This window comes from Taudactylus pleione, unplaced genomic scaffold (assembly GCF_031769625.1).
Source record: "Taudactylus pleione unplaced genomic scaffold, aTauple2 ptg000642l, whole genome shotgun sequence".
Lineage (NCBI taxonomy): Eukaryota > Metazoa > Chordata > Amphibia > Anura > Myobatrachidae > Taudactylus > Taudactylus pleione.
In genome coordinates this window covers 5,673,575-5,697,774 of record NW_028285044.1, presented here as the reverse complement: position 1 = coordinate 5,697,774, position 24,200 = coordinate 5,673,575, and the positions used below count along the sequence as shown (strand labels likewise).

At 43.1% G+C, this 24,200-nt stretch overlaps 1 protein-coding gene across 1 annotated transcript; it reads right to left on the bottom strand.

Moving 5' to 3' along the window:
• Positions 1 to 310: 310 nt before the first annotated feature.
• On the bottom strand, positions 311 to 20,738 carry DNAL4 (dynein axonemal light chain 4). Its single transcript, XM_088455053.1, has 4 exons — positions 20,548 to 20,738; positions 8,797 to 8,980; positions 6,768 to 6,851; positions 311 to 1,825 (listed from the first exon to the last, which is right to left on the bottom strand). The coding sequence occupies exons 2-4, from the start codon at positions 8,866 to 8,868 to the stop codon at positions 1,661 to 1,663; spliced, it is 321 nt and encodes a 106-aa protein (XP_088311179.1). The 5' UTR covers positions 8,869 to 8,980; positions 20,548 to 20,738; the 3' UTR covers positions 311 to 1,660.
• Positions 20,739 to 24,200: the final 3,462 nt, after the last annotated feature.

The window sequence follows — 24,200 nt, the reverse complement described above, 5'->3', positions numbered from 1 at the left end:
TTCGACGGTTGTTCATTGTATCATGCCATCTGCTGTCCTGCACTTCAGGTGGAACGACTGAATGCAGTGCTGTTACATGCAGCATATAACTAACTATACATCGCGCCTTTGTATGTCGTATTGTGCAGAGCATACAGCGTGCACGATGTAAGGTTACATTGCGGCGGCGCTGAATTGCACCATCCTATTGGTAGGTCTCTTTACTGTATTTATCATCAATACCATATAAATAAATATAAAAAATAGGATTTATACTTGTATACAAGGTATTATCCTTATAACTGGAAATAAATGTACACATCAGCAGATGCATTCTTTAAAAAAATCTAAGGAAGTTTATTAGTGACAAGTAGAGTAACGATTTATAACCAGAGTAACATAAAAAACAGCATACTTGAAGTTCCAGCAGAGTATAAAATCCTTCCGCGAAACATGGCTTCATGTTTCTGCCACTGAACGAGAGGAATTAAGAACTAGTGCCTGGCAGGCTTCTCTGTGGTATCCGAAATCTCCTGATCTATTATTTATGGCTTGTGGATAGTCTATAATGCACATGTACGTCAAATGGACAAAGGGGAAGCTAGTGATGGAGAGAATAAAATGCAGCCGGAGGGATGAGGGAATGATAAATAGAACAAAAATCACAATCATAATGATCACACAAAAATTGTGATGGAGGAAAAAATCCTTGAAAGAACGCATACGTGAATATTTTACTAAGGTGTAACTATGATGAACAGTAAAACTCTGCCTAGCAACCAAATCTGAAACAGTTCTAAATATTATTATCTAACCTATAGGTACTAAAACGAGGTACAAAATTCAGAAGCCCACCATTTGTGACCTCCCTAACACAGCATTCAATACAAATGATTTGATCTCCATCAGTGCAACGGATTTGCATATAGCTTAACACCAACTAATTCTGAGATCACAGCAAAGTTTATTTTCCCTTTACATGCTGGAACTCAGCAAATGTCTGGATGAAAGGTCCACTTTAATTACAAAGAGCCTATGTGGGTGTATGAGAGAGAAAAATAGATCAGTAGGAGGAGAAACAATATATTTAAGTAATAAAACAAAACATCTCTCCATGGGGAGATTGCAGGACTTTTGTTGAGAGAAGAGGAGAACAATGAGTCATACATGCCATAATGTGTAATATAGAGAATAGAAAGAAGGCGAAATGTCAAGGAAACCTTATGAGAGAGAGATGTTCCTCTAATACTCGGTGGGAAAAGAAGATGAGGGATGACGTGAATACAAAATATATTCGGGAAACCAGAGCTGCGGTGCCAGTAGGACGGTAAACCCTGTGCATACTTTATTACTGGATACAAAAGCCTCTGAGGGTCACGGGGTCGGAAAAGGTATTTGACGGTTGTTCCTATTCTTCATTTAGTGTAATTGCTTGTTCCAAAGCTCTGAAGGATCTATCTAGTAACAAACTGCAAGAGCCGGATCTATTCCCTTTTAATTCCACGCCAGAGGTGACTGCAAATCTATTGCAAACCCCTTTGATTCCCAATAAGTTTAGAGGAGACACCCAGACACCCCAAAAGATAAATAGAGAGCCCAGCTGGAGACTCTTTCCTGAGCGAGGCCTTGTAGCAGCACATCCTGAGTAGAAGTAGAATGGGTGCGTCTGGAATAGGGTCCTTCATGAACATTTCCAGACGCAAATAGCCAGGCTGCCCCCAAAGAACATGTACAGAAGGTTCTTGACTTCATGAGTGATCTCAAAACCAAAGCCCTCTCCAATCACGACATGCCATGAGGACCCAAACTTCTTGTCCATTGTCTCTTTAATCATCTTTGCAGCACTCTAAGAGAATAGAGATTGAACATGTCAGAATATCCCAATTCTCAGCTGATAAACATACAAGGTTGGATGAATGACAAATGCACTACAGGGGATATAAACAAAAACTGTAGTTTTCATGGATAGATTTCTCAGGTCACTCACAACCTGTATATTATATCAGCTGAGCAGATGGAGTTGCACAGCAGAAAAACAAGTTTGAACATCACAAATCATACAATGTATAGAACAAAATGAGATTAAAACTAAAACAAAGTTTAAAAGGCATAGCAATTTTAAAATACATTTAAACTAACAAAAATATGCTCTGCTGATAAGTAGAAGACACTGATGGCTAACAAGTGGACTGCATGTAGTCTTTCATTTCTCCATCTGTGGCCGTTCTGCAAACATAGGATTTATGAGGTGGAGGGGGTCATAGAGGATGGTCTGTAATGCCCAAGCGGTGCTAATGTCTCATCACTTGTAGCGATGTAGGGCTATGTGCCATCAGTTTCTAATAAGCTACAGGTTCTCAAACTCAGTCCTCAGGACCCTAAACAGTGCATGTTTGCCAGGTTTCCTTACAGAATCACAAGTGAAATAATTAGCTCCACCTGTGGATCTTTTAAAATGTGTCAGTGAGTAATGAATACACCTGTGCACCTGCTGGGTGACCTGGAAAAATGTGACCTGTGTGGGGTCCTGAGGACAGAGTTTGAGAAACACTGCAATAAGCTGATGGCAGCAGCCAAACAAAAACTGCTTGTGCAACCAACATCAAGTCAAATGAAGAGAGAATGGGTAATGCTGTTGTACAATGACAGCCATAATGATGGCTTATTGATGGGACTGCTGTACATTTTGCTGGTCACTACTACAACTACTGCTTTAGGGACACATTTTATTGTATACTGCCACCACTACTGGTGGCACACTGCTGAATACTACAATGACAGTTCACATTACTGTGGAATACTCATAGAGGGACATCTAAATGGGCAACACCACTCATATTACTGGGCACTAGTACTAGTGGTGGGATAACGACATTACTAGTGGAATAATAACTGGGGACTATTATAGCAGATGGCATATTACTGGGTAATATTACTATGATGACATTATTTGGCATTACAATTACTGTACATACTACATGCCATCACTGCTACTTCTGGCACACACTAGCTAGTGGTTAGGAAGTGCCTACATGCGAATTCTCGTGGTTGCTCATAGTAACTGAAGGCTGATATTAGGTAAATATATTCTTATTTATTTTTGTAATCCATTACATTTTCTGGTAAAGCAATTAAAAAACACAACACTGTGCAAACCTTTGGGACCCACCAAACAAAGGGAGCTACACATCGCGTAAACACAACGTTAATAATTGTGAATAAGCAATTTACTATGGTTGACAAAAATGGCAGTTTGTACAAGTTTATTGGTAGAATGAATGGCCGTAGTCTGGCTTTCTCCCTAAGCTTCAACTACTCTCTTTTCACTGTAAACATTAGGTAGATTTTTTGGTTTCAGCACAGGAGTATTCCAGGGTTCCCATGCATCAGCTAAATAGGAGTAAGACAGTAGGATTTGAACCCTAAATGTCCCTTACTTTTTTGGGGAATCCTGGGCACCATTGAATAAAATGCAAACTGAAAGCAGTGAAACTGTGCCTGAAAAAGCCTATAAAAGTGCATAAATTCTTGTGAGCTATAATATAATTAAAAACATATTTACAATTTTTTTCTGGCTGAAATAGCCCCTCTTAGCTTTTATAATGATGTCCTCTTAAACTTTGTCTTTATTATGTAAAACCTCAAGCAATAATTTGATCTATACAGGAAATCTGCTTTCTTCTTCATGACTCCCATGCCTGCACAATAAATAGCCAAGCCACGCCACACGTTTGCCCTACTTAACAAGAAAATATGGGCACCTTCTCTTAGGAGCAACGTAATGCTTATTTTGTGCAGCTGCACCTGAAAGCCACAGCTAACCATTCTCTATTCTGAGCTGCTATTCCCTATTCTGAGTGAAATTCAGGGTGCACCCTTCTTCCTGCCCCAGACTCCCAGGAGTATATTCACTGAAGGTTGTTTTGTTAAGTGTTCGTAAATGTATGCTTTAACCCCAGAAACACATCATCAAGTTGATCGATTTTAAATTGACTTTTAGTAAATATACCCCCTATGCTCTCATTTTGTCTTTTAGCCTGCTAGATTAGCACACTCTGGGACCAATCTGTACACTTAGCTTGCTTTCCCCTGCTCTTTTCTGTACCGCTGCCCGTAATGCTTAACCCATTCGTCCACCTCTGATGAAGAGGTGGAGGAGTGGGTTCAGCTAAACTCTACGACTTCCACAGATGTGTCCTCATACACTGTTGCTCAAGTCACAGCAAATAGCCATCTCGGTGAGCCTGCTTCCCCAGGGACTCGGCCATGCATATTTCTTGCTCAAAATATGCGTCTTATTCGCATAAATAAAACCATCTGAGAGCAACAGAACTGCATTACTAGATTACACTGATCAATTTGATGTGCGACATTTATGTGTGCAACAGAGTCTGTGTAAATGCACTGATGCTGCTTTTTTATACGTCAAGTTCCATTGAGATTCATCTGCGACTTTATACGTGTTTAAAACTAATTCATGTTTTGTTAAAGTCGCAGTAATTAAAGGATATGTGCTAAGCGCTACACCTCTGTGGTATATGCAATATGTTAATTATGGAATAAGCTGAATTATATATCACACTACAACAATGTATGAAGAGTGTTTTAATTACTGATATGGAGTCACAATGCTCCTGAGGAAAAAAAGATAAAAATAAAGTAAAAAGTCAGAATGGAATAAAATAAATTTGAGTTCCACAATGGAACAAGTGGTGATCCTATTAATGTCCTTTAGAGTGGGTAATGGTAAGGGTGTTTAGTAGGCTTCTTTAGGGTGCCACACTATCCGTAGTATCCTTACAACTGCTTGTTCCCAATCTACACATGTAGTGCATACCATGAGTGACCCACCCTAATCTAGTTGTCCCACAAGGTGGTGTTTAGTAATAAGTGTGCCCTTTGAGGGGGCTACTTTCCGTATGGTCACTTGTACCTACGTCACCTATGTCCATTTGTGTACGTGCTTTTATTAAGGTGGTGAGGACCCAAATTAAGGTAAATTTACCGTATGGAGAGATGTCATACGTTACCCTTGCACTCTTATCATATATACACAGTCTAAAGTTCAGTCTACAGCCGCGGCGTCCCGCGCTGTGACTTACCCATATAGTCTGATGTGTTATTCCTGCACAAATGTGCGGTAGCACTACATCGGCAGAACAGTCAGACCCCTTCCTGCTGGTCTGGGACCGCCGTGATTGTCAGCACCGATTGTGCTGGTTGTTAAAAGTACCGCCGGGTCCCAGCCTTAGAGCAGATTGCCTGGTGAGCAGTTTAGTGTGTCACGCTCAGTTCGCCAGGTAGCATCGTCTGAAAGGAGTGTTATGGATGTCACATGCCCAACGCGTTTCGGCCTATCACAGCCTTTGTCAAGGATGGCGATGTGCTGGAGAGGATGTCCTTTATTTTGCTCTTAACCAGTAGAAATATTGTGGGTGTGGTTGGAGGAAGGACTGTATAACCAAACCATCCCATTGGATTGAAATTAATCATTACATGCAGTTAAGATTGTTTGTGCTTCCATTCATCCTGGCTGTAACATAAACTTATTTATGTATATATGTCATCCCAAGCCTGTAGATATCCCTTTATGCAGAGTTGCTATTTTTGTTCTGCGACTCTGTACACAATTTATTTACAAGGTATATATCTGCCATATCAAGTATGAATGCTATCTACTCTTTATGACACTTTGTTTCTTTATTGAACTGTATTATGTAGGTGGCATTAAATTGATAGACTGAAAAGGAACCAATGTGTTAAATAATACATAATTATAATTCTAACCATATGGGAAGAAGTATGTCATTTGAGATGAGATAAAAAAGGGGGGCTATATGTTGCTCTTATCTGGTTATATATAGTGAGGTATGGGTAGTGTTAATACCGGCAGCCAGCTTCCCGACTGTCATATCCCGGCGAGGGATGAAATGCCGGGCATCTAGATGTAGACGCCTGACATTTCCCCGACGCCAGGAGACCGGCGCCCAGCATCCCGATCGAAGGGATGCCGGGCGCCGCGAGGGGACAGCCGCGGGGGGGGGGGTGAAACGTTAGGTTTAGGGCACCCGGGGGGGACTTTGGGTTAGGCACCCCCCTGGGAGGGTTAGGCTAGGGGGAGGGAGGGTTAGGGTTAGGCAACCCCGGGGGGACTTAGGGTTAGGCACCCCCCCCGGGGGACTTAGGGTTAGGCAACGGGGAAGGGGGGGTTAGGCACTTAGAGGGGAGATTAGGGATAGGCACTTGGGGGGGAGGTTAGGGGGTTAGGTTAGGTTAGTTAGTACTCACCTACCCACGATCAGGATTTCCAGCGCTGTTGGGCTTCCGCTGCCGGGAACTCTGCTGTTGTCGGCCAGGCGCTGCTGGGAATTTCATACAGATTCCATATATATATTAAAACATATACAAGTGCTCGTGTGTATATATATATATATATATATATACACACATACATACATACACATACACACACACATATACACGAGCACTTGTATATGTTTTCTCCACAAAAATACAGTACCTAACTCTGGCTGCCCCCGCCATCGGTCCAAACATTGTGTATAAAGTTGTTGCCAAAGAACTGTAGTTCAATCTGCATGTGTTGTGTTATCTTCCACACAGCAAGCTGCAGGTAGATTGCAGGTTTCCGGCAATACACGGTGGCAATGTTTCCATGAATGGCAAAGGCACCTGGTGGCGGGTAGTACTTTCTCTTACCTATTTATAGTATACACTTCATTTTTACTTTTTTGCAGAAATGCCCTTTAAGCACATTGCGCAGAAGTTACCTCATTATTACTGGCAAACTTTTCACAGGCTGTAACACAAAGCTCCATGGTTTCTACACGCATCTCTTCTGGCATGTCTGTGTGCTGCAGGGAGAAAACACCAGCTGTTAGAATGAGCCTTTGGCCAGAGAACCCTGTTATTATATACTACAGCTTGTCATTAAAATGACACCACTCGCTTTCATTAACATAGACCCTAGGGGTGCAAGTGGGTCCCAAGAGGTGGTCTGTGTATTTTTTTATTAACATTTGCTGCCTAGTGTATAAGGATTCACATATAAGGGGATCCATTGTTAAAAAAAACATTGAACACACTTTTTATGATTATTGCTAATATTTATTATATGTATACATTTCAGTGTTAATATTTAAAAAAAATAATGAAACCATATAATTTTATGGCACCTTAAGCTTCATGTCAACCCATCTGTCTCTGATTAGAGAAATATTAAACACTGCATGGATCCACGTCAACTAATATTGTCCACCCAGTGACAGATCCCAACACTTGACCTGAGTGCTGAACTGCAAACATGGCAGAATAAATGACACAGATTTGGTTGCTTGCAAACAGGATGAATGAATGGATCATGCACGGGTAGATGCTGTCATACATAGATTTACCAACGTGAGGTTTTTTATTTAAAAAACTACCAAATATGTAGACCACTCTTCTACTTATATGGTTATTAGAAGAATGAAGGATTGCTTGCTATATGTGATTACACTATACCTTGTTAGTAAATAACTCAAGGAATTAACCTAAATGCCAAGCAAGGGATAACTCACCTAACTTGCTGGCTGTAACTGGATAGCTTGTTGTTAAAATGTAAAAATGATTGTTCATTTAAGCCAGCGAGATATCAAAACAGTACCAATTCCTAGGAAATGCCCATACTGGGCATCCTCAGTTTGGCTCCTTGTGAGTATTGCAGCAGGTGAAAACATGGAGTGTTTATTTTGAACTCTCACTGAACGGTCATTGTGACCTTTATCATAATTTCTCTATTCACCTAACTTGGGGCAGAGTCAATTTTCTGTAGTAGTTTAAGAACCCATATAACTTATTCCTTTATAAAATGCATCTAAACTTTTAAGTAGCAATATTGCTATGCCGTCACATTGTCGACAATGACAATGTCAGCATTCATAATGTTGACACCAGAATGTCAACAGTTATGTCGACATGGTTAACATGTCAACATCATAAATGCAGACACATGGAAAATGTTGACATTGATAGAATGTCAACATTAGGGCTAGGTTTATGGATTAGTGTCCGGGATAGATTTACATTGTTGTCATTCTAACCATGTTGACATTTCATCAGTGTCAACATGATGAACACATTGACATGTTCACTGTCAACATAATGACCATGTCGACATTATGAACGTCAAACTAATATACGCAATCCGTAATATCTTTAGGACAAAATAACCACGCAATGAGATAGGGATTTAAATTGGGTACCCATGTAGGGATTAACAGCAGCGCATGCTGGTCACACACTGCAGGTGCGGGCATCTGACCCAAGATGCTGTAATCCTGGCACATAGATCAATGCGACTCTTAGAAGCAAGAGACTTTGGTACAGAAACAGGTATACAACATCACAAAACGCCACACGTGCTGCACAGGATCACTTTCAGAAACTACCCTTCTTATCAGGGAGAAGATGCTGTACAGAGAAATAGCCAAACATTATCCCATGGAATTATCTGGCAACTAGGTTCTCATTTTCCATTCATCCTACCAGCAACTACAACATTAAGAATCATATTAAGTTATTTTTATACTTTGTTTTCCCTTCAACCTTATGCAGAATGGTTTAATAAAATACATGTTATGCAACACTGTCTATGAGGGTTCCTGGAAAACTATGTGATCAAGGAAAGCAACGTTATACAATCCAGCATGTTGGTATCAGGGACAACATAGTGTAAAAGTAAAATGCCTCACTCGGCATACGGCAGTACTCTATAATGAGCACTGGAGACAGGGCACAGGACAGACTTATTAGCATTACCCGTATTAAAGGGAAGCTGTGCATCCTCTTGTAGTCTGCCTCATCCTTCTTGCCCTCTCCAGGATCTGCCATGACTCTTTCTCCTCAAGTGCCAGCAATCAGTATATACTTTTAGGTTGTGCAAAACAGAACATATAGGGTGGGTACGGAAGAACCAGCAGGGGCCGTGGACGCGTTCAATTTCCTAAAGAAACACAATTTTTTTTTTAACATAGCACAAATCACACTTTGTTCATATGGTATTACTTCCTTTTTTTCTTTTATTTAAAAAAGCCTTGATCTTGCTAACAAACATCGCAGCACGTCCTGTACCAGAATTACACACAGCAAGAAGGACAAATGAAATCAAAGGTTGCAAATGCTTGCCGCTAAATGAATGTACTTTATAGCCATCAATGTGCAGTATGTGTTTCATTTTACTACCAAACAATGCCAGCCTAAACATTAAAGAACACGGCTCTTCTTTGTATCACTAGGGCAACCAGTAGATTGTAGAATTTTCCCTTTGAAAAAACTCCTATGAAAGAAACCTTTTCAATTTTACAGGACAGCGCATTTCTCCGGAGAATGGTACCAGTATTAATGTAAAGAGGAGTTGTCACCCTAAATATATCCACCTCAACTTAAAAGCATAGATTGAAAGAAAGGAAAAATAAAACCTTTTTTTTCCCCTGTAGTTGTAAAGCCCATTCAGGCTAGCGTATTCTCTACTTTCACAAAATGGTGGCTAGCGGCTTACTTTGTTACCGGTTATCTAAGCTGCTTCTGATCCTATAAATATATAAAGCAAGTTACTATCCCAGTAAAAAATAAAAAAAAAACACAACTAAATTTAAAGTTTAATGAGTGTTATTGTACATTTACATATTGGACAACACTGTACACGTAAAACATGGTGCTTTATTAGAAAACTATTGTTTGGTGATCATAAACAGCCCTACCAGTAATCATTATAAGTATGTTACTAGGAGACACTGTTCTACTGAAGATGCTCAAAAAATTACCAGTGTGGAGCACTGTCACCCAAAGCGATGAATAAGGTATTGACTTAAGTTAAGCGCAAGCAAAGTGACAGCCTGAAAGTGTATGGGTGTGGATTACAGACTGTTAGCTGCACTATGTTACCAATTACACTTTTTCAAATTATCCGCTAACTCCAACTCACACTAATGCAGATATGACAGAAATTATTATTATTTTTTTTTTTTTTTTTAAAACAAAAAAACCTTCTACTTATATTTTTTACTGACCATTTACACAATACTATGCCTGTACCTCTATATTTGTATGAGGAGGGTACGTGATTATCTTTAACAAAATAAATTAGAGTGTAATAAAAAAAAAACAGAAAAAAACATTGTAAATGTGGACCATGCAATAACCTTGTAATAAATATTTAATGTATTAGTGTATTAGACTTTTTATTTCACATAGCAAATACACCTCTACAAAACATTTTGAATAAAAGTTATGTTTCCCTCTCAAATGGTAGCCATCAATGCTGAAAAATGTTAAAACACAGGAATGGGATGCTGCATCACTGTCCTTTTTAATGCACATTGTCTTGGATGGATAGATAGATAGATAGATAGATAGATAGATAGATAGATAGATAGATAGATAGATATCCACACAGAAGTGTAACAGTACAATCATATATTTCTCCCCTTTGACCTTTGGACACTACTATAATTTGAAAATGTATAAAACATGCATTATTTGATGAAGAAGGCATCTTTGCATTATATCAGTGGTTCTCAGAGTCGGTCCTCAGGACCCCACACAGTTCACAGTTTCCAGGTCACCCAGCAGGAGCACAGGTGTATTCATTACTCACTGACACAATTTAAAGGTTCCACAGGTGCAGCTATATATTTCTCTTCTGATTCTGTGAGAAGACCTGGAAAACATGCAGCGTTTGGGGTCCTGAGGACTGAGTTTGAGAACCTGCGCATTATACAATTCAAATTTGATGTTGGCCTTAATGACAGGGGCAGTGGGTGTCGTTCCCTGCACAACCCTCCTGTCAGGAAACATAAATACACTGTCTAGTAGAGTTTATTTCTCTAACAATTATACTTTAATAACAGTTAACATGGAGATATTGTTTAAATCTGTCTTTACGAGCGCCACTTCTTGGGAACCGCCAACAGGCCATATCCTGAGGATTCCCATCAGTGGAAAGAGGTGGGATAATTGCTGATATCGCCAATAGATTAACTCACCTGCAAATGATTAAAAAAATCCTCAAAATAAGACCAGTTTGGGAAATTAACTTAAGTTGAGAAACATGTAACTAATAAATGCCTACTTACATATTTACTAGCGTCTCAAAATCCCATAGGACACGTCATTTTTGTTATAAAGAGTTGCACTGTTTACAAGCATTTACAGCATATCATCATTGTTACTGACTGTCCCTAAGTCCCCTTGTTTCAAAAGATTAGTCCCTATTTGTCAATGCTGATAAACAACCCAGCACAGTCCCTTACAATTTTATATATAAATAAATATAGTTTGACCATTATTAAAGACATGTATTTAAAATGCAAAAATTACATTCTAGAGAAGAACACTGTATATGTCATGATAGGGATTGTAGTCTCCCAACATACATCTAGAGAACACTGTACATGAACACTGTAGGGATTGTAGTTCCTCATCATACAAGTAGAGAACACTGTACATGTCATGATAGGGATTGTAGTCCTCCATCATACATCTAGAGAACACTGTAGGGTGTGTAGTTCCTCATCATACATCTAAAGAACACTGTACATGTCATGATAGGGATTGTAGTCCCCCATCATACATCTAGAGAACACTGTACATGAACACCGTAGGGATTGTAGTTCCGCATCATACATCTAGGGGTAAGTTTACTAAGAATCAAGTCTGGGAGAGTTTGCAAACTCTGGAGAGTTTGGGCTTTTTTTCCCCACTCGCAAATTTATTAATGTAAAACTCGGGAGAGAGATCCCCTTTGCTACAGGAAAATACTGGAGAGTTAGTGAACGCTCTTCAATTCACCATCGGCAAAACTTGAGAACCTTTTCACTAGTGAAGATAGGATTCGGGGATTTACCAAGCAGAGAGTTTCTAAACTCTCATGAGAAGGGTGAACTCTCCTGTAAAAACTTGTGAAAAAAATTCACCTGCCTGAGATCTGTGAGTTTGGCAGAAACATACACAGATCACTGTGATCCTTGTAGGTTTCTGCCTGTAAATAGAAAAAAAAAGTTTTTTACAAAAAATTACATAGGGTCTACCCCCCTTTACAGCCCCAGACTTGCCAGGCAGTCCTGGTTTCTAAAATTACGGGGTACAAAATGTGTAGGGTTCCACCGTAAATTAGAAACCAACACCTGGCTGCAGGGCCAGTCCTGGTTTAAAATATAGGGGGAAAAAAAATGTGTAGAGTACCCCCTATATTTAAACCCAGCACCGGACCCAAAACGGCTGGGCTGTAGTGCCACAGCCCGGAGACCCTATTACCGGGGCTCCGAGGCCAAAGCATTATCAGCCCAAGCCGCTTAGGCCAAGCCGGGGATCTCAGGGGAAGTGGGGACCCCCCCAAGGAGGGTCTCCCCCCCCGAAACCCCAGGATTGGACTGAAGTCCAGGGCTCTTCCCCGCACCCCTGGAGCGTTGGGTACGGGGGTATTAAAGTGAAAAATAGAATGTAACTATTGTATTTTAAAGTGGGAATACAGGTGCCAGCATGCCTGCCCTTTGGCACTTGTGGAACTGCAAGTGCCAGCAAGCGGCCGGCACCCGTACCCCCATCTTTAAATTAAATAGTTAAAGAAAGACAAAAACACACACACCGTGACAAGTATAACTTTATTTCATACCCCTACCCACTCACACGTACTTACCTGCTGCCTGATGTTTCTGTCCTCTGTCCTCTTCTATTCTCCAGTAGAATCCTTAAGGAATAGCATCCCCGAGACTTGGCAAAAAAAAAAAAAAAAAAGAAATACCCGAGCCACGGACCAGTATCTGTATGTGTGTTGCCACACATAAAGATAACTCGCGAATGCCAGCTGACGGGACTGCACGGGGTTTGCACGTCCCGCCAGCCAATCAGTGGCCACTAACTGTAGAGCGGCCGAATGGCTTCGGCTACAGTTAAGGTGCATACACACTAGACGATATGCTCCCTGAGCGATATCGTCTAGTGTGTCCCCGGCAGGCTGTGCTCAATGTCGTTTATGACATTGAGCACAGCCGCTGAACGATATCATTAACGATATCGTTCAGCGCCGGGCTCTCTCCCCCATTCCCTGACATGCAGCAACCTGACGAGATCGTCAGGTTGGCCTGCATGTCAGCCCGATGAACGATGATGACGAACGACCCGCGGGAACGCGCGTCGTCGTCATCGTTCATCTTTTTGGGCTTAAAAATGGACGATAAAGTGGACGACTGAACGATAACGATAAGCAGGTAAGTATGTGTGAATGGGTTTTGGGGAGGGAGGACCCCTTCTTGGGGGGCTCCCCACTTCCCCTGAGATCCCCGGCTTGTCCTGAGCGGCTTGGGCTGATAATGCTTCGGCCCTGGAGATCTGGTAATATGGTCTCTGGGCTGTTGTATTACAGCCCGGGTGTGGTGCTGGTTTTAAATTTTTAAAATAGAATTGGCTGGCAAGTCCGGGGCTGGTTAAGCTTTAGTGGGAGGGGGGACCCTGTGTCATTTAAAAAAAAAAGAAACATTTAACCCGTTTTTTTTACAGTAACAACACAAGCAGCTCACACATCTCACTGATGGATTCAGTATGATTTACCGCCGGCTGCAAGGTCGGCGGTTCAAATCCCGACAGCGGCATCAGTGAAAATCCCGATCGTCGAAAGGTAAGTACTCACTAACCTATTCTACCCCCTAAGCCTAACCATCCCTTAGGGGTGCCTAACCTTCCCCCTAAGTGCCTAACCCTAATCCCCCCTCTAAGTGCCTAAACCTAACCCCCCCTTCCCCGCCGCCTAAGCCCCCCGGGGGGTGCCTAACCCTAACCTCCCCCCCGGGGGTGCCAAACCCTAACCCCCCCCTTCCCCTAGCCTAAACCTAAACTCCCTGGGAGGGGTGCCTAACCCAAAGTCCCCCCCAGGAACCCTAAACCCAACCCTCCCCCGGCGGCTGTCCGTGCCAGTCGCCCGGCTTACCTTCGGTCGGTAAGCCGGGCGTCGGGCTCCCGGCGTAGGGAAAATGACAGGCGTCGGGATTTCTACGCCTGTCATTTAACCCTTGCCGGGATTTTACAGTCGGGAAGCCAGCGGTTGGAATTCCGTCCATCGGCTTCCCCTCACTGATATGTGCAGGCTGCTGGCTCGGCAGAGTTTTGCAGAGAGAAGACACTGCAATCTCGGGTGAGTAATCTTCTGCAAAACCTGCTACTTGGGGGAGATATCTCGTTCTGCTTCACCATCGGACATCTCACTCTCAGCTAGACTCACTTCTTGGTAAATTTGAGAGTTTCAGGAGCCTCAAATAACCCGAGTTTCGGCGAAGCTAATCGAGTTGAAAAAAAAGCAAACTCTCCCAGACTCGATTCTTAGTAAATTTACCCCCTAGAGAACACTGTACATGCAATAGTAAGGATTGTGGTCCCCCATCATACACCTAGAGAACATTGTACATGAACACTGTAGGGATTGTAGTTCCTCATCATACATCTAGAGAACACTGTACATGAACACTGTAGGGATTGTAGTTCCTCATCATACATCTAGAGAACACAGGGCCTGATTCAGACCCACTCGCGAGCGGCTGTCCGCTCGCAAGTGGGTCGATGTTCTGCACTGAGCATGCGCACGACGGAGGGAGCTCCGTCGTGCGCATGCGCCAGATGCGACGAGCGAAGGACTTTCCTTCGCTCGTTGTGTCTGATCAAAGGGGGCGTGCTGTCGATGTTGATTGACAGCACGCCCCCTTTGGTGGGCGTGCCTCCCTGACGGGGGTGTTCCTAAGGGAACGCCTACCGTCAGAAGCCGGCCCACTGACATCACTAGTGATGTCAGTGGGAGTGATTTTGGCTCTGATAGAGCCAAAATCACTCCGGGCCTTGCGGTTGAAAACCTCAACCGCAGGCTCTGGCTCGCAGTTTCGATGGTCGCGATGGTCAAGACCATCGCGGCCATCAAACTGCACGCTCGTATAGGCTGTGGGTGGTGACCCACAGCTATACGAGCGTCCAGGAGGACGCTCCACAGTTATGGAAGACGGCCCTCATTCAGAGCGTGCGCTCTGCTCAGAGCGTATGGCTCTGAATGAGGGCCACTGTACTATACATGTAATGATAGGGATTGTAGATCCCCATCATCCATCTAGAGAACACTGTACATGTAATGATAGGGATTGTAGTTCCCCATCATCCATCTAGAGAACACGGCACATGTATTGATTTGGAATGTAGTTCACATGCATACATCTAGAGACCAATGTACATGTATTAATGGGGACTGTAGTTCACCATCATACATCTAGAGCAGGGGTAGCCAACCCTGGTGCTCGAGAGCTACCAACAGTGCATGTTTTCCAGGTCTCCTCACAGAATCACAAGTTAAATAATTATCTCCACCTGTGGATCTTTTCAAATAGTGAGTAATGAATACACCTGTGCTCCTGCTAGGTGGTCTGGAAAACATGAACAGTTAGTAGCTCTTGAGGACAGAGGTTGGCTACCCCTGATCTAGATAACACTGAACAAGTCATGATAGGGATTGTAGTTCATCATCGTCCAACTAAAGAACACTGTGCATGGCATGATAGAGATAGTAGTTCCCCATTGTCCATCTAGAGTACACTGTACATGGTATGTTTTGGGGGATTGCAGTTCCACGTCATTCATCTAGAGAACACTGTAAATGTAATAAAAGGGATTGTAGTTCCCCAAAGTCCATCTAGAGAACACTGTAAATGTCATGATAGGTATTGTACAGTATTTCCCCATTGTCAATCTAGAGCTGGGGGCGGCTTATTGCCCACCCCTAATCTAGAGAATACGGTGCATGGCATGATAAGGATTAAGGTACACCATCATCCATCTAGAGAACACTGTAAATTCTCCTTTTACTTTTGATTTATAAGGGTTTCAAAATAAAAATAAAATCATTGGGGGAGATTCAAAGGGTTTTGCAAGCCCCCCACTAGGCATCTATATGAATAGGCGACCAACGAAGCAATTCAATTTTTGCTCTGCTCGGACGCCTATAGCCGCGAGCGGTAGGACACATTTCTTCTCGCAGCCTCCCGAGATCCGAGAAGACGTTTAAGCAAAGTCCATTGTTTTGGGCGCCCTTACCATTTCTTTACAAGGGTTTAGCCACTTTGCACGGTCAAACCCATTGCTTTTAGACATGTTAAATACTAATGACCACCTGAACGAGGAAACAATTGCACCGTCGGGTGCCTATTCGTATAGAAGCCCAGCGGTGGGCTGGAAATATTGAATCGCCACCATTATGTTCAGAGATTACATTTTATATCTGCAATTGGGCTGGACCTATTTGCAATAGCACCTCTCCTTGTGTATCAACACCTATTTCCCTATAGATTGTAAGCTTGTGAGCAGGGCCCTCTTACCCTTATGTATGTCATGTATGTATGTCTTTTACAACCCAGTATAATGTTAATCTTGATTCAAATTGTAAAGCGCAACGGAATTTGCTGCGCTATATAAGAAACTGTTAATAATAAATAATAATATATCACATGACTACGTTTAAGTAGGTCAACATTTCAAGGTCACAGACTCAAACATTTAAAACAGATTTCCGGAAAAAAAATAAACATGGTTTAAATTTTCTAAAACTTTGTTTATTCCTTGATGTTTTAGGTTTGCCCATGCCAAATTTCAAGTTGGAATCTTAAAATTATCTCACATGTTTAGTAATTTTTGTTTGCAGTTAAGTGAAAATTTCTGATTTTGTACTATATTCGAATTCAGATATCCATTTTTTGTGCTTCTCTGTAATTGAAAAAATAAAAACCTGATAAATTGTTTGTGCAATAGTATTAATCATCATGGTATATTGTTTCAACAAATTTAAAAACAGGAAGATCCCAGGCTCTCTTTTAAGCATTGCTAATACAGTACTTTGGAAAAGTGGAGGTGTTGACAATAGCACTTTATCAGATTATAGCTATCATTTATTGGGATATAGTCATGTTGTCGACAATTACCATGTCAACAGTCATTTGACTGTCAACGCGGTTTAAGTAAGGGAAACATCCTTCACTTTTTTATGTCCTATCAGATGTACCCAATGCATCTGTATTCCTTCTCACTGTGCACTCTCCATAAACTAATGCCTTAACTTAACAATGGTGATTAGCAGCACAAGTATGCAGGTAACTAGCCAATCAACAACTATTTTTCCTTCTGCACCTTTGTACTGTATATACCTGTTTTACGTTCTGGCTTCCTTCAGTGATTTCACCCAAACATTTACATCAACAGCACTGTACACAACTGCATCCAAGACACAGTCCAGAGAGGAGATGTGTCATTTGCTGTGGCAATATAAATAAACAACTCTACATAGATCATATAAAATCTTTGCTGAACTAACAAGAGGAAGCTAAAGCACTATGGGCCTGATTTAGAGTTGTATGCAATGCCGATGATTTCGCAAATGGAGCAATTTTTTTGCCAGTGCACATGCGTCCGAGAGGCACTGTGCATGTGTTAAGGTGTATTGCCATAGTCGCACGGTGAGTCTTTCTTTGCAGTGTGACTGACAGGCAGGGAGCGTTTGGGGGAGGCAACGGGGAGTGTCAGCTAAAATCGCAGGCTTGTCTCAACTGTTTCGAGGGCGTGTCACATCCTACATCTGCGATCACGTACGCAGGAAACCACACCCAGGTTCTCAGACTCACTCAAGGAGTCAATGTTTGCATGATCTGTGTCTGACGCTGCGTGTGTGTATGTAATTGCGTACAGCTGCGATGGCTCCGGTGGACGTCTCAGTACAAGTCCCGGCGGCTGTGCCATTAGCATATTTTCGCAAATCTTCAGCTGAAAATTTGCAGCTACGGCAGCAATAGCGTACAACTTAGAATCAAGCCCTATAGGTAGTACAATTTGCTGGAGTTAAGCAGTTAGCTGTTTATTCATTATTAAACACTATGGCCATGCACAAATGAAGGATCTTACTTGCTGACAGACAGACCCAGCGTTCCTGCTAGGCTGTTCCCGCGCTGCCCGATCTTAAAAGGCTAAAATGCACCATGCCCTTATAGAAGCGCCCCGGCATCCCTGCTGTGCCTCTTCCTGTCCCCGTCCCACCCCACAGGCCTCAGCGTGCCACGGGGGTTAAAATTTGTGGGAGCAGTGAGCAGAGGGCAAATAGATGCATGTATTTGCAGTACATGGAGAGCTTGGGGTCAGCTCAGCATCTCAGTGAGTGCTGGGCATGCCCCCTAGAATGTTCCTCCAGCACAGACAGAAGTGCCCTGCCCGATCATGAAGTTAGGATTAACACTGATATCTAACGGAGCAATTCATCATTGCTTCGATGCCAGGAAAGGTACTCCAAAATGCAGCTGTCCTGCGAACCCAAACACTAACACTTTCTGTCTCAGCAGTGTTACTGGGTATGAGCACTGTGTGGGGAGAAATCCGCATGGGTCCCTCTTTGCAATCTGGACCTTCCTCTCTTTAGGACGGTGCTAGACTCAGTGGGCTAATGTAATTTGAAGATAGAGTTATTTCCGTTTTTGGAGCTTTATAACTACTAAAAATACTAAGCCCTTATTATAGGAGATATACTTATCCAATAGTGATTGGGGATGGTATAGCACATTTGGTCTTCACTGCATGCAGGAGATATCTGTGATATTGTCTGCAATACTACATACTATACCGCTGATGCTACCAAAACCCTTATCCCACACTCATCATCTCCAGCCGCTACTACTGTAGCCTCCTCCTCTCTGCCCTCTACCTTACTCACCTTTCCCCATTAAATCTGTCATAAATACTACTATCTGTATAACTGCTCGGTGTGGGCTTCCTCCCACTGTAACCTGCCTCACTGGCCTCCCATCCCTCTCACTATCCAGCTCAAACTCTGCACATCATTTGCAAAGCATTAAATCACTCTGCCCCCTCCAACCTCATTTCTGCCCAGACTCTCTCTGTCCTTCCTCCGATTGCTCATCTCCAAAATTTCTCCTATTCAGCCACCCTACTCCATTGGCAAGTCAAACTTTCCACAAGGAAAATAAGGAGGCTTTTATAGGCTGTTGGATTTTCATGTTTCTAAAAAATAAATAAATTAATTAATTAATAAAATACACCTTTAAAGTTTTCTGGTGCCGTTTAAAATCACATACCTCTGGGCCTGATTCATTACCGATCGCGACTGCGATTACGCACGTAATCAGCCAATTGTTGTGTTCCGTGCATGCGTATGCATCGCAGTGCGCGAACACTCCACTGCGACCGGGACTGTGATCGCAGTGACTACTCAGACACATCGCAGAGTGAATGACAGGAAGCAACGTTTGGGGGGAGTGACGAGAGGGTGGTCGGCGAAACGCAGACGTGCCAGTGCTTTCACTGCGTGCGATGAGGTTAGCAATTTCTGAGTAAGGTCAGGCCTTAGCAAGTGTGCATGATGCTGAAATGGTACTCGATGTTACCGATGGCTTCGCAGTCTTGCTAAATATTATAGCAAGACTGCGAAGCCATGTATTAGGTAAAGGGGGCGTTCTTATGTTAGGCTACGTATGGCATTGCGATTGCAATCGTTAGCATATCTTTGCAGTGAGACTGTGTGAGTAATCCCTATTGCGATCCTTACTGAATCAGGCCCTCTGTTAACATTCCTCAGATGTTGTACCAATACAGGACTTTACTATGGCGGTGCCCTGCGGCAGCTATACTGAGCCAGTTTGGGGGGGGTCCTGCGCTCTGGATTTGAACCCTAGTATGTTAGGGACCTACCCTAAAGAGGTTACCTGGATATGGTGGGTAGGCCTATAACCTTGGCCATGATTATGCTAAAAACCTCTATTGATTGCAAAATGTTATTGCATTTATATATTATCAATAATTTGGAGTTGTGCACCTGATATTTGTCTGTTTCTGTGCACAATAATATACTGTCAGTAATGTAGTTTTTGTTTATTTATCCTAATGTTCTCTGAGGTAAAGGCCACTGTGTGAAATGTGGGTACAAAAAAGCAACCTTACAGCATACGTCCATGCCATCATACAGCTGTGGTGCTCATCATACGTCCATGCCATCATACAGCTGGGGTGCCCATCATACGTCCATGCCATCATACAGCTGGGGTGCCCATCATATGTCCATGCCATCATACAGCTGGGGTGCCCGTCATACAGCTGGGATAATCATCATACGTCCATGCCATCATACTGCTGGGGTGCTTATCATAGGTTACCACTATCCCAATCGTACAGACTCCTTCACAAACTGACAAAATACTAGTGCTAAGACCACATGAATCCAGAGCTCAGCAAACCACGAACTCAGCCCACGGGTGCTATGGGCTATGGATGAGCAATTTTCTAAACAAAGGATATCGTGGATCGTCCAAATAGCCCAAAATTACTGCCCTGCACAAGTGCACATGCCTGTAACTTTCCCATTCCGTCTCCACCGTTGTCCAATTCTATCACTTCCACCACTTCAATGCTAACTCTCTTCCTTTCTCTATTATCTCATTCACTTTTTTTGTTGTCTAGGTCTATTCTTTTCCACTCTCCCATTTCTTCCCATACCTCATGAACTCCGCCGCCGCTTACAGACGGTACAGCAATGATATACCGGAGCCCCGTGCGGTCCACATCGATCTCTCACTTCACACAGCGTCCCTCCGCTTTCCGTTGCTATGCCGCGGCCCAGGCCTCCCCTGGCAACCGCAAGCAAACCCGGAAGCGGAGCCACCGAGTTGTAGGCCACGCCCCATCACTCCATACACCGCCTACGATTGGCATAGTAAAGGGGCCTTACTTGTGACGTGTCCGGGCTTGCACGTTAGTTGCCCGGGAGACGAGACTGCGGTAGCTGACTATGTTACTGCCTGTTCATCTCCATAGCAGCTCACCAAACATGAAACTGCGCAATACAAGGGACGGACATTTGTTTAATGACCTCTGTCTACATTGTTTATGTCACGACTATATCCTTCAGTCACTTATTTGTTTTGTATAAGCTACTCTCTATCAACATTGCAGGTTTTAGCTTTTTGCCATATATGTGACTATAGATAGATAGATAATATAGATAGAGAGCTATTTTTCAGCAGGAACCTCTCATTAACTATGACATAATGTTCTGGGGAAAAATGTACTTACCATAAGATACGCTTTATTTTAAAGGCCCCTTTGAGTGCGTTTTTTTCTATATGCGTATATGATATATATACAGTGGCGTAAGTAGGGGGGATCGGGCAGGGTGCGTGCCCTGGGTGCCATGGGAGAGCCCTAGTGCATAGGTCGGCTATTCGGGCAGCTATTTCATGTGGCCATAGCGAGCAACCGGTTGCACGTCATTTCTCTGCAAGGGGACACAATCTGGCATCATTACGGTACATGATCATTGATCATGTACCTGATTCTCTACGTGGTGGGGACCGCTCACGCAATTTATTAAAATGTGAATCCTCCTGGATATTTAGATTACAATCCTTGGCTCCGCGGGGCCTTAATGAAAACTTGGGCCTCCATTGCTTTTTGTGATTTAGTACTTTTAGTGGCATTTGAATGTGGTGGATCGTATATAGAGTTTTGATGCTCTCTCTTTCTATCATTACATCTATACTGGTATACATTCATGATTAACATGATGGTTGATCCCGTTTATTTGAAGGGATCGTGCAATCATGTGATTCATGAATGTGGATTCTATGTTTGTCTCCTTAATGTGTCAATGGGGTCTGGTTATTGGGACTCTTTTTATGTGCTTTAGATATAATTATTTAGTTGGATATGTTTAATCGTCATATATTTACTATTCCATTTACTATATGTGAGTGATGTGTATTTAGTATATTTATGTAATATATGTGGCATCGGGGACCATCATGTATGTATATGTGTTTTAATATTTTGCATTTAGAGTCCGGCATCTGAGTGTTGCCAAGGCAACGGTGATGCTGACGGGCTGCTCCACCATGCCGGATCCGACGCTGCTTGTGCGCCGAGAGGAGGGCGTTGTGTGATGATGCCATTGAGATGCACCCCGGCCTGGGCGGCGGCGTGGCGCGGACTTGATGCAACGATGTGTAAGTATAAATGTGTGTGTTTTATGTGTTTGTATTGTTCTTACCTTGATGAAGGGGCAATAAAGGGGCCCCGAAACGTCGGTGGTTTTCACTACGTACCTGTGCTGCTTGCATTTTTTCAGAGTGCCGCCTGCTGGGACTGTTTGTATGAAGCCTTGTTTGGCTTTTTCGGAGGGCACCTGCACTTTTGTTCATACTATTGGAGTGCCACCCTAAGGGACCTGTTATATTGTTGATGCAGTTATTCAGGAACTGCTGATACTGGGTTTGGGCACCCTTGAGTCTTTGTATCACATTTGTTATATATCATTGGAGGTATTAATTTTCCTGCTGGAGCAGTGAACACTTTCTGCTAATAGACCCTTGAGTCTTTGTATCACATTTGTTATATATCATTGGAGGTATTAATTTTCCTGCTGGAGCAGTGAACACTTTCTGCTAATAGTGTTCCCTCTAGCTCCGGCGGGAGGCAGAGCGCCGGAGCTAGAGAGGGCATGCCCGTGCGCGCGCCGAAGTTGCGCGCGCGACCGAGAAGGGTGCGTGGTCATCGGAAAAGGGGGCATGTCTATAAGAGGCGTCCCCTTTTCGTCACTCTTGGGGGCGTGCCCGGCACTTACGGACACGCCGGGCAGCCCCCAAGCCCTGCCCGGTGGTGACCGGGTCACCGCATGTTTCTCCACCCGCGGGACACTGCGTCCCGCGGGTGAGAACGGCTCCCGCAGGCTGTGAGGGCAGGGCGCTTTTTGCCCTCCTCCTGGAGGGCAGGGTGCTTTTTGCCCTCCAGAAGGAGGGCAGGGCGCAGCGCCCCGCTAAAACAGCCTAGCGGGAACGCTATGATAATATGGCAGAGAGTTTGCATGATGGAGATGAGCCTTATGAGGCCATTAACATGGCTTTATTGACACAAGGGAGTACATAAATTTTTTCTGATTCGGATGCTGAAGCCATTTTATATCAAAAACAGTTTTGTGATGATGAAGCCACAAAATCGCTCCAATTTTTATATCGTGACTGGTTAAAAGTGAAGCAAAAAGAACTGGACTTTCATTACGATGGTCTCGCGCTGAGTGATTATTTCAAGCAGAAACGCATTCCCCGTGGATTCCGGGTTAGAAATTGTCCTACCATAGGACGACACAATACCAATTTCTGCAAGAGATGGATAAGTATTTTGAATAAGTGTAGTTATGATCTCATGCTACATGTTATTGAGGAAGCGACACGTGAGTTGGCAATAGTAAGAGAAAAAATTTCTAAATTTGAACAAGAACATAAACCTACGTTTGAACCTGACACCGCTACACCCTGGTTAGAAAAGCTTGCCAAACAAGTAGCCACATATAAACATGAACTGATACAGTTCAAAAAGTCCAAAATGGCCAAAGTGTCTCTGGACTATGAGCAGAACAGAGTGTACAACTGGGTCAATAATGGACGGAGTGAACCACTCCGTATGGATAGGCGTGGATTCCGCAAGCCATTTGACAGTTCTGATGGTTCACAATATAATACCAGCGATTCAGATGGCACAAGAGCTGGCGGTATTAACAGCAATCGCAGGATCCCTTTAGGGAGAGCAACCGATTTGGAGTCCCCCCCAAGAGAACGAGGAGATACACCCGTAGGGGTGGGCAACACACGCAGTCGTGGTCAAAGGAGAGTGGGGAGGCCACCATTATTACGGAGACGACAGTAATTAACATCTCATCCCGCATACTTTTACCCTTGGAGGAGAGGGTTTTGAGCCATGGACTATCTTATATTCCATCGACTAGATTTGATCCCATAAAGTGGGAAATAGTAAAATACCGTCTTACTAGACAGTTGAAACTCCACGAGCACTACAAGGGTAATAGAACGAAGTCGCAACCATCGGCCCCTCCAATTGATCCATTACCTACAAATTTACGGAGATTACAACCGAGATCACATTTTGATCCCATTTCTAACAATGCTGCTATCAAGACCTATATTAGGATGTTGGATCAAGATGTGGCATCGATCACTAGAAATTCAGTGAATGATCATTCTTCCAGTAATCTTTCTTCTGGCGAATGGGGAGCCCTGCGTGATCTGTCAAATTATCAGGATGTGGTATTTCGCCCCGCAGATAAGGGCGGGGCAATTGTGGTTCAGAACTTATCTGAC

What these genes read in the sequence shown, in the direction of transcription:
- DNAL4 (XM_088455053.1), bottom strand. Translation starts at nt 8,868, where the DNA reads ATGGCAGATCCTGGAGAGGGCAAGAAGGATGAGGCAGACTACAAGAGG. An exon ending in ACAGCTTCCCTTTAATACGG is followed by an intron (nt 6,852 to 8,796) that starts GTAATGCTAATA and finishes TTCTCCCTGCAG; the next exon opens with CACACAGACATGCCAGAAGA. An exon ending in AGTTTGCCAGTAATAATGAG is followed by an intron (nt 1,826 to 6,767) that starts GTAACTTCTGCG and finishes CTATTCTCTTAG; the next exon opens with AGTGCTGCAAAGATGATTAA.